Source organism: Castor canadensis, chromosome 12, assembly GCF_047511655.1.
Source record: "Castor canadensis chromosome 12, mCasCan1.hap1v2, whole genome shotgun sequence".
NCBI lineage: Eukaryota > Metazoa > Chordata > Mammalia > Rodentia > Castoridae > Castor > Castor canadensis.
Genome location: NC_133397.1, coordinates 53903534 through 53915010, shown reverse-complemented (window position 1 = coordinate 53915010; position 11477 = coordinate 53903534). Strand labels below are relative to the sequence as shown.

At 42.1% G+C, this 11477-nt stretch overlaps 1 protein-coding gene across 4 annotated transcripts in view; it reads right to left on the bottom strand.

The window, feature by feature from the left end:
• Nucleotides 1-3040: 3040 nt before the first annotated feature.
• The window catches only part of B3gnt2 (UDP-GlcNAc:betaGal beta-1,3-N-acetylglucosaminyltransferase 2), a 177247-nt gene continuing 168810 nt past the window's right edge, over nucleotides 3041-11477 (bottom strand). For all 4 annotated transcript variants that reach the window (XM_074049823.1, XM_074049822.1, XM_074049821.1 and 1 more), the window contains one exon: nucleotides 3041-5531. In XM_074049823.1, the coding sequence (XP_073905924.1) occupies nucleotides 4329-5522 (1194 nt within the window). In that variant the 5' untranslated portion in view covers nucleotides 5523-5531 and the 3' untranslated portion in view covers nucleotides 3041-4328. The remainder of the gene's footprint in view (nucleotides 5532-11477) is intronic.

The window sequence follows — 11477 nt, the reverse complement described above, 5'->3', positions numbered from 1 at the left end:
TATGCCTCTATAAAGTAGTTACAGAAACCAGCTCACGAGCCTGCATCTTGCATTGCTGTCCAACTTCCCCAAGGGTCTGAGCTCTAGCCCAAGTGTCTCACATGCAGTCTCACTGGATGCCTTCCCTCCCCAGTGTCACTTCCCAAAACATGACTTCCGCCAGAATCCTCATCCTCTGCTTCTGGAAGAACTCAACCCGAGGGTAGGATAGTTTACTTTCCATTCTTTTGATGTTGTATTCTTGAAGAAGAGAGGACTGACGTCATGTCCCAGATCCTAGATTAGGGTTATTCAAGACATGTCAGTAGAACGGCTCAGGAAGCCAGTTTCAGGGAGTGTTTGGGAATAAGCACAAAGGTGAGAATTAGTTGACAGGATGGAAGGGCAAGTCACAGGATGGAAAGTTTAGGGGCAGTGAGGTGAGTCATTGCTATAGACACTTGGCCTGCAAGTTCTGCAAGTGGCTTATTGCTGGAGTGGGAAGATCAAGAACCCCCGGGGGAGGGGCAGCTACCAGTAAGCTGTAAGCCCCTTTGTTCAACTTAGACTATAACCAAATCAAAAGAGTTGTGCTGCTTCAGTGCAATCAATACATCCCCTTTCACAACCACAATAGGGAGAAAGGACCTGCCAAAGCTCAAGCCAAGGTGGGTGTTTGGGACAAAAACTCCTGAACACAGACCAAAGTGACAGAGAAGCAGGAAGTGCTCATTAACAAGACTCTATCTCTCTGCTTTTTGTTTGAGACAGCATCTCACTCTGTTGCCTCACCTGTCCTCAAACTTTTGAGCCTCCTACCTTTGCCTCCCAAATGCTGGGATTACAGTTGTGTACCACCACACTCTAAGATTCCATCTTTCAATTTCAAGGTTTTTAAAGTACAGGAACTATATAGACTCTACTGCTGTATTTTAATTATCTTGAGATGTAATATTTCACATTTAATACTGCAATTGGGAGTCAGGTGCAGTGGCACATGTCCTTGCTAACTGGGAGGCTGAGATTGAGGCCAGCAGGGACAAATAGTTCACAAGACCCCCATCTCTAAAATAACCAGAATAAAACAGACTGGAGATGTGGCTCACATGGTAGAGTGCCTGCTTTGCAAGTGTCTGCTCTCCCATAAATATATATATATATTATATATATATATTTTTTTATTAAGGAAAAAATTAACTTAACCTCAATAGCCCTCAAACACGAAGAGTTTGTCTTTGCTGTTGCTCCTGTTCTAAGTAAGTTATTTAATCAACAGTTTCCCTTTTTCTTTTTTAAAAAGTACTTTTATTTTGTGGTGCTGCGGATAGAATCCAGGGTCTCATGTATAACAGGTAAGCTCTCTACCACTGAGCTATGCCTCCAGTCTTTGGCATTTTTCATCAGAAGGTAAATCACACTCAAGTGGTAAAGCACCTGCCTAGCAAACGTGAGGCCCCAAGTTTAAACCAAGTACTGCCAAAAAAAACGGAAGATAAAGCACAAATTAACTTTTGTGCCAAGTAAAGCATTCATTCATTTCACCTTTGCAGGAAGTGAAAATAAGTCCTCATCCCTTCCTGCCTCTGAAGGGTGAAGATGACTCAGATCATCAAATATTCATCATTACCAATCAGAAGTGGAGAAGTAGGAGCCAGGTGTGTAACTCTGGACGTAACTTCCAGGTGTAACTGAGCATTCCCCAACTTCCTGTCCTTCCTTTCCAATCTCTTGACCAACTCAAGAAAGATGAATATAACTAGTGTCCGGACTGGGAAGAAGTTGCTCTGATCTCTTTTATACTTTTCCTCTTAGGGGTTCATGAAAACTCCACACCCTGACAATGCTATCCAGCCTTCTTGACCTTCAGTAAGCGTAGCCATGAAAAAGTCCAATACCCATGTCCGCTGAGGCCTCAGTTTGTAAAGAAATCTAAAGAATGAATTAGACTTGAGGTACTTACACACTCATGAGACGGAGGATCAGCAGACACCCTGGATTAAGGTCAGTCCATACCACATGGACCCAAGCACACGTGAAGCTCCAAAGCCTGGAATTCCAAAGCCCACGAGGTTAATCGCACAGCACAGCAACAATGAGGGTTGTGGGCTCACAAGGTTAAATAAAGAAGGACCTGAGATCACACCACCTAAATACTGTCAGTGCCAAGACTCACAGTCAAACACAGCACAACACAACCCCAAGGCTCACAAAACACCTGTAGTGAACCTCCAAAACTTGGTATCACTTCTTTCTCTGCAGGAGACTTGAAACTACAGGGAAGAAGAATTTCCATTTAGAAAATTAGAGGGAATTTCCCTCAGAGGAGAAATCTATTACCTAAGACTGCCTGGTCAAACTATAAGGACAGAAGGGAATTAAGGACAAGTACCTGTGAATGTTCTCGGTGCTACTTTCTCCCAGTCTAAACCTAGTATGTGGTTCTTTGGGAGATGTGCTAGCAACTATCAGACAGCAGAAGTCAGATGCAGGTCTGACTTCAGAAAGACCAGAAACCTTCAGAAAGACCAGAGTTAACAACAGCCTTCAAACCTATGTCAAGGCTCCCTGAACGTGCATCTGCTCTTAAGTGGCCATCATGTTACACGCAGGACAAGACAGTTTGCTAAATCTTACACCACCAGTCCTTCTGCTTTTTTAAGCTCCATCAAATGTCTACTTGTTTTTAACTGGACATTTGTAATGTCTGCTCCTCACGAGTCTCTGAAAGAAACTTAAGTGGTCAAGCTGTCTCTATCTTTCATCATGGTGACTACAAATGTCTAAATGGAACTGGTTTAGGATTATCCAGTCAATGATTCTGTACTTAGCTAAGTTTTTTATACTCAGTGAAACTAGAAACATAAATACATACTAACAACTTCTCTTTATTGGCGCCAAGTGAGAAAGCACTTTTGAGATGTGAAATGCAAAGAGAGATGACCTACTGAAACAGAGAAAGATTTATAGTTCAAAGTTACTGTACTGGTCCCTGAGGAAAATGATCTCTTCGGAAAAAAATGTAATCAAATATACAAAAACAAAACAGACAGATTATTACAAATGACAATTAAAAATACAGTGATTTTTATTTCCACTTTTTAACAGGCCCTTGGATTGCATCTGGTAAGAATCCTCATCTCTACAAACAAAAATATTTCAAGAAAGCTTGTTACAAGATAGTACAATTAAGCAATAGTTTGGCAGAATTTTATTAACTCTAGTAAATCCTTACCGCAAACAACAAATTTTAAAATTCAAAAATAACAGTTTTATTTAACATGTTACACCTTAACATTTAAAATATCATGCTCTAGTTAAATATTTCATCAACAACACCGTATACAAATAAAATATTACACAAAATATATTTAAGAAAATGTTTTGGTCTTTGATCTGAACAATAAATAAAAACACAGGCACTTCTACACTGAGGCAGAGAAGCAATCACTACTCAGAATAATAATTTGTGAGAGCAACATATGAAAATACGGCAAGAATAAAATCCTGGAGTTTTAAATTGACAAACCGCTTAAGAAAACGTCTGTAACTTCAATCTTTACAATTCAAGTTCAAAAATCACATATGCTTTCTTGGTCCACATTGAAAATTCTTTAACCCATGTGGCTGCCAGGGGCAGGTCAACCTTCAGTTAGCCATTATGGAGCCATACTCATGAATTTTCAAAATACTAAAATTAGATAACTATGATGATACTACCCATTTAAGAAAAATCAAACCATCTCTCTCCTTATGACTTAAGACCGCAAGACACACTGGATTTGTTACACAGTGATTCTCTCTTTGCAAAATTAACTGATTATATGAACATAAGAGAATACTGTTGGGGTGGCAGAGAATTTTCACAGAAGTCCATTTTCTAGGCAATTTAAAATACGTATCCAAATCTCCTGAAAATAAATGCAATTCCATTGCACAGAAGTCACTGAAAATGTGGAACATAATCTCAGTAGCCAATAGGTTCATAAACCCCCAGATTACAGGTAAATCAGTCATCACAATAAAAGCAGGAGCATTACGTAGAAGGGCAAAATGAAAAGTAAGTTAAAAAAAAGTCAAATTCTAGACACTTATGATTTCAGACGAGAAAGGGGACAAATTAGAAAAATAATGGCCACCAGCTGGGAGGAAGGGTCAGAACCGACCTTCCTACCACATTTGCCATAAAATTTACCATCTCCTGTCTTCCCTCATCACAAAAGTACCAAATCGAAGGGCTACTTAAGAAGGCAATTCTGATGTTGTCACATAGAAATCACCCTAATGTGAGAACGCAACTTGGGAACTAGTTAAGATACACCTTTCTGTGCAAAATTTAGCTCTTATATATTTTAGCATTTTAAATGAGCATTTTGTAACCGTGACCAAATATCAATCATCTCCTGAGGTTTTCTACTGTGTACTAACATCAGATCTACATAGGAACAAATATTATTCCTGATTTTCTCCTCGATATCAAATGTCCTGAAGCCTTTGTGCTTCTCTGGAACGAGGCCGAGTTTCTGAAGGCACATTCCAGTATAAACATCATCAATGGGGTAGAGATGGACCCGGTCAGTTATACTGTACAGCCTCAGGGCCAAGTGGCCGGAGTAGAGGAATCCGCCTCCCCCTGCGTACGGTGGGTAGACTCCGGAGTAAACGACTTCTGGGATGTAGTACTTCAGTTTCTTATCCCGATGAGGTCCAGCATTGTGGATCACATCACCTATAAACAAATCTTTGGCTTTATTCTTAGATAAGCTATTCAAGTAATTCAGGATGTGATGAGTATTCACAAAAACGTCGTCGTCACCCTTGAAAACGAACTCAGCGTCAGGGCAGGAGGTGCTCACCCACCTGAGAAACAGCACCTCCTTCAGAGACAGGTTGAAGAAGGTATCTCTGTAGTTCCACATCAGAATGTCCTGGTGCTTCTCACTCTCAAATCTCAGCATATCTGAAAGGTCAGGGTGGTTGTCCTCAGGAGGGGTCTGACCCAGCAAGAACACTCGCACCACTGTCTGGTTTCCCACATTGCTTTCTCTGCCCCAGGACTCCCGAATTGCTTGCCTTCTGGCAAAGTGTGGCGTAAGGGACTTTATCGCCAGCAGTAAGAAGGGTTTCTTTGCACATTTATTTGGTTGATCTATAAGCATTGAATAATTTCGACATCTCAAGTACAGAAGAAAGTCTTTAAATCTGTCCGGCAAATTGTTAAAATCTGTCACAACTGACATGACTCTCAGGTCAGGTTCACAGTAATTCAGATGGCTTATGTTGGAAGGCCCATATGCATCTCCTGTCTGGTTGGCCAGCATGCTCAAGATGGGGTTGTACCTCTTGTTTAGCTTCTCTTGTTCTCTGTTCCAGTATGCCTGGGGAGGGCTAGATATCTTCCAGAACTTTTCTTTGGGTATTATTACCTCCCCCTTTCCATTTTTTTCTTGGCTACTGCTTTTGGAGACTTCCACAATCAAATAAATAAAGACATTTGCCATCATCAGGATACCCAACAACTTTATTCTTCGACGTCCAACACTCATTTCTCATATCTGAAATGAGAGAAGTGTTATCCTAATTAGATAATTATTAATTTACATTTGCATATAAAATTCATTTTATTTGCTTTTTTGTCTCCCCAGGAAGACAGCTGTAGTTCAAATCATGGTCCTTCCTTGACTTTTGGCAAGTGGGGATAATAACCTACTTCAAAGGAGGGGTGTAGGGAATGCTCAACTTTGTATACAAAGCTCTGAAAATCATGCCTGGCCCAAGTCAAACACTATGTAAGTGATAGTTAACATCATTGTTGTTTTAAACACCTGAGCAAGGGCAGCAGTAGGATGACTGAATAATCTAATGACTGTGTAACTACTTTGCTTACAAGGGTACATACAAATCAGTGCTTTGCTAACTGATTTACCTACAAATCATAACAACATGTATTTTTTTCTTAAACTGGGGTTTGAACCCAGGACCTCACGTTTGCTAGGCAGGTGCTCTACCACTTGAGCCACTCCACCAGCCCTTTCTTGTGTTGGGTATTTTGGTGATAGGGTCTTGAGAACTATTTTCTGGGGCTGACCTCAAACCAGGATCCTAATGATCTCTGTCTCCCGAGTAGCTAGGATTACAGGTATTAGCCTGTAATTTGTTGTACCTGGCAGGAAATATATTTTATATTGTGATCCAATAAACACACATGCACACATTACTCTCTCTCTCTCTCTCTCTCTCTCTCTATATATATATATATATATATAGTATTGTATACAGTTCCATGACATTCGCTCTAAATTTCTATTCTATTTCATTTTTTTAACAATGCTGGTCTTATCCTAGCTTCTCTGGACGCAGAGATGGGAGGATCGCAGTTCAAGGTCAGCCCAGACAAAAAAAAAGGTAGTGAGATTCACTCTCAAAAAATAAGCTGGCATGATGCTGCACACCTATAATCCTAGCTATGGGGAGGCAGAGGCAGGAGGACAGCTGGCCCCAAGCAAAAACATGAGACCCTGTCTGGAAAGTAAACTAAAGCAAAAAGAGCTGGGGGTGTGGCAAGTGATAAAGTGCTAGCCTGGCAAGTGTGAGGCCCTAAGATCAAACCCCAGTACTGAAGAAAAAAGAGAAACCCTCTGGTCCCAATCCTAAATTATTTCCTGACTCACTGTTTTATAGATAAGCAAACTGAAGCAGAGAGATTATGATGCTTGCTCAGGGCTGCAGGGCTAGGAAGTAGAAGAGACACTGTACATATGCAGAGAGATAAAGATGAAAAAATTTATAACCAAAACCTGAGAACAAACACCATCAACAGGAGGATGGGTTAGCAAATAGTGCATCCTACAACAGTGTGGCGTCAGAAATAAAAAGGGAAGCAATCATCACCAGCAGCACTACACTGAGGGCAAGTCAGACCAAAATTTCATTTAAAGGTTTCCTTTTCCTTCAGTGCTGGGATTGAAACCCGGAGTCTTTTGCATGCTAGACATACCACTGAGCTCTATCCCAGCCCCCAAGATTTCACTGATATTGACTTCAAGAACAGGCAGAACTATCTAGGACTGAGAAATCCAAAAGTGATGGAGGTAGGCATTTGGATGCCTGTGTGGATCTGGGCAAGGGCTTCATGGGTGAGTACCTCTGTCAAAGCTCAGAATCTCAAGTGTATGTTGGAAAAAAATGCAAACAGCATTTCCGTGAAATGCCAAAGGGTTTCAGGCAGTGGGCTACAGAGGAACAAAGAAAAGAGTAAGGAAATGCTTGTCAGCGACAACTCCAAGACTCTAGCACCACTGAAATGGGACCTGCACAAGAACAACCATTGTGACAAGATTGACATTGGAAGCCAATGCAAGAAAGTAGACTAGCAACACATTGAAGGATTTTCTTATTAGGTTAACTCTACAACATGGGGGGGGGGGGGGGGCGGAGCCTGAGGCACTGTTACTTTTATTCTCACTTTAGATCTGAGGAAACAGTCAGGGCAGAGATGGAATTGCAGCCAGGACTATGGGATTCCAATGGCGGCCACTATTCTGCCAGCTCTGAAACAAGCTGATTCTTTAAATTGAGCAATATTTATTTTTTAAAACTAGAAATGGATTATTTTTATTTATTATTTTATTTTTTGGCAGTACTGGAGTTTGAACTCAGGGCCAACACCTTGAGCTACTCTGCCAGCCCTTTTTTGTAATGGATTTTTTTTGAGATAGGCTCTCAGGAACCATTTGCCTAGGCTGGCTTCGAACCATGATCCTTCTGATCTCTGCCTCCTGAGTAACCAGGATTCCAGGTGTGAGCCACCAGTGCCCAGCAGAAGTGGATTTTTTAAAGTTCACTAGGTTCTAACAAATAGTTCCAAGGTGAAAGAGTAATTGTTATGCTAAAAATGAAGTGAAACAGCCCAGATCATACCAACAAGAATTCATAGTTCTTTTCATGTCTCTTAAACCTGACCCAGTGCCTTTGTGTTTACTACTGCTAAACAGGTTCAGCTATTGACACACAGTAAGTAAGCCCTACAGTGAAGCTCCCCATAACCACAGATCAAATACATTTGTTTAAAAAATGTGCCTGTACTGAGCACATACGACTTTCCCACTGTTCTTCCTTAAACAATGCAGTGCAGCTATTCCCATAGCGCTTATCCTGTGTTCGGTATTGTAAGTGACCCACACGTGTTAAAGTGCACAGGAGGATGTGCAGGTCACACAGAGTCCAGGTCTGCAATGGGAGACCTGGAACCCAACCTTCAAGGACGCCAAGGCTCTATTAGGTTTGTTTGTTTGTTTTGTTTATTTGTTCCTGTATTTTTAAAAGACAGGGTGTTGCATTGTTGGCTGGCCTTGAACTCCCAGGCTCAAGCAATCATCCTGCCTCAGTCTCTGGAATAGCTGGGACTACAGGCACACACCCCCCATCCCAGCTTTGTTTTTACTCCAACTCCCCAAACCTTTGCACATCTCGAGAGCATGGAAGGTGAGAAAGTGACATAGGTACCCGTGGCTCACCCAGTAAATAGCCTCCCATCACCACCCATCTCCCCTCACCCTCCAGGCCCCACACACCTCTACCCCTGCAGAATTCCACCACCCAGGCAGCAGAAAGAATGGCCTTCTTATACTTCCTAGACAGTTCTTACTCCTTAGAGTTTTATCACACTCCAGGTCACATGGCATGAATAATTTCCAACTGTCCAGACCTAACCCCAGGTCCACACCCTCCTCAGGTCAGCTCTGTTCAAATGAGTTTTTGAGCAAATCTTGGGAGCACTATGAAGATCTGATTCAGTACATCTCAGGCTACCTCAACCTCTTTGCTATGGGCTACCTTGCAAGAGGCAGGAGAACTCAACTGGACACTTACAGCGTATTACACAAGTACCTGAAGTAGGAAAAGAAGTAGTCGTCATTGTCGGGTGTGGTGGGTGGCTCAAGCCTGTAAGCCTAGCTACTTGGGAGGTGAAAATCCAGAGGATCACAGTTTGAGAACAGCCTAGGCAAAAAGTTCATGAGACCCCATCTAAATAGAATAAAGCTGGACATGGTGGTACACGCTTGTCATCCCAGCTATGCAGGAAGCATAATTAGGAGGATCATAGTGCAAGCTGGCCTAAGCATACATGAGACCCTATTTAAAAAGTAACTAAAGCAAAAAGGGCTGGGAGTGTGGCTCAAGTGATAGAGCGCTTGCCTAGCAAGCACAATGCTGAGTCCAAATCCAGTATCTCCTAAGAAAGAATTAGCTATGTATTTTAGAAAATAAATCATAGATACATTTAAGTTTGTTTTTCCCCCCTTTCACAGCACCAGGGTTAGAACTCAGGGCCTCACAATTGCTAGGGAGTGTTGTTACTGCTTGAGTTACTCGCCAGCCCTTTTTTGTGATGGGTTTTTCAACATGGCGCCTCCCTCCCAGTAGAGGGGGGCTGATCTCTGCCTCCTGAGTAGTGAGGGTTATGGGCATGAGCCACCAGCACCTGGCTAAGCTTTTTTTAACTTCCAGATTTGAGTCAAAATACTCATCAAAGCAGCCTTTCCCCCAGCACTGTTGATCTCAGGTCACAGGGCCTTCCTAGGCTGAAAGAAGCAACAAGGAAAAGAATGAAGATGAAAGAGCAAATTATAATGAGGAAAAAGATTTGGAAAGGTATTCAGAAAAAACCACAAAAATAGCACACTCTGTTTACAGGCAAGCTAAATACCAGGCATAAATTTTCAATTCAGTAAAATGATGTAGACACCAGTAGACGATTCCTGAAATTTCTAGAGTACAAGACAACACCTTATAGAAGAAAAAAGGGAGGCACATTATTTACACAGCAGATTATGAACTTTGAGAGCTAATTCTCTTCAGAAAAGATGTAGGGTAAATACCATGTAAAAATAACTGCAGGTAAGTTAGCAAGTTATGCAACCCAAGTTATGCAGAAGGCCAGGAATATCTGGAATCCAGCCATAGCCATGTAAATTTTCCATCATGAAGCACCAATCCTTCTTTTGAGGTCACTTGAGGACTACATTAGATTTGTTGACCCTGACAGAGATGTCCAACCTCACCTGCCACAATTCAGGCTTTTATCTTCTCAGTAAGATCCAGTTGGGACAAATAAGAGTCCTCATACCACCTGTGCCCAAGACAGGGCTCTAAGAAACACAATCTTCACCTTGCACTTGGCTCAAGGCCTTCAGACAGCTGGAGCACCCCTTCCGGGAAGATTACAAGATTTACTGTACCAGTAAGAAAAATGGAGGCCAGGGAAGGGAGTAAGTGATCTGTCTGAACATTATGGAAGAGTAAAGTGGCCAGGGTGAGATGAGACTTCCATCTGGCTGCCAGTATGGGCTCTTTCCATGTCCTCCTTCTCTACAAGGCATGACCACATCCTCATTTCCTGGCCCAAGGCCACAGTGAGGTCTCAGGGACTGGCTCAAGACAAGGTCTGAGTCCCAACAGTCCTCCAGGGGAAACACGAGCCCGCCCCAGCTCCTGTCCCTTCAGAAAATGGGTCAGTCTTTCTTGTAAGAAACTAAATTCCCAAAGGCTCAGTTTGGAGGAAAATTACCCATTCCTTGCTAAAGATTGTTGCCTCCAAACCTACCTGAGGAAGAGGGTGGAAAAAACAAGACTGTCAATTTGCACAAGGCCAGATACCAGTTTTTACTGTGGCCTGTGTACAGACTCTTGCATGAAAACTCTGCTTTTAGACTCCTATAACAGCTGAAGTTCATAGAAAGGAGACGAGAAAGCCAATGACCCCATAAAAAGAGCTGTGGGAAAAAACTCTCTAAGTATCTAACTAAATATTCCCATTGCAGACATAAAACCCAATTCTATGTCCTTTTTTGAACAGGAAGTTGCATTGTTTAAAAAGAATTTGAGAAAGAATTACAAAATGGCATAAACCCTCACTGTGAGAACAGAATTTTTATTGTAACAGAAGCAAGAGAAAATCCCATATTCAAACAAAGAAGGACCTTAGCTTTTTACTTTGCCCCCAACAGGGGTGGGACAGGGTTCAAACTTCTACAAACTTCAGTTGATCTTGTTTAACGAAAAACAACTTCCTTATTTTGCAACTAAAATATTTAGAAAGGTGATGTGGAAGCAGGAAAAATGTTAACTAAAAATGGATTACAAAACAGAACGGATGCTAAGCTAAGCTTAAACTATGTGACCAGCCAGATAAAACAGGATGCACAACAGAGCTGGTTTACTCAGGGCGGTAGAATCAGAGGCTGTTGTAATGTCTTGTAATGCTGCCTCAGGGGTTACCATACCATCATTCCTCTCAGCAGCCCTTGAGTGGCCCTGGAGACCGCCACTCAGGGAGTGGGGGCCACAGCACAGGAGGCCTGGCTGGATTCCCACCTCTGCAGCCCGCCCTAGCTGCATAGTCCACCTGACCTGCATTTCTCTTCTCTGCAACACCATCTACTAGAAAAGGTTCCTGCACATAATGGCAAACTGTGAACACATCTGCTGTATTCTAATAA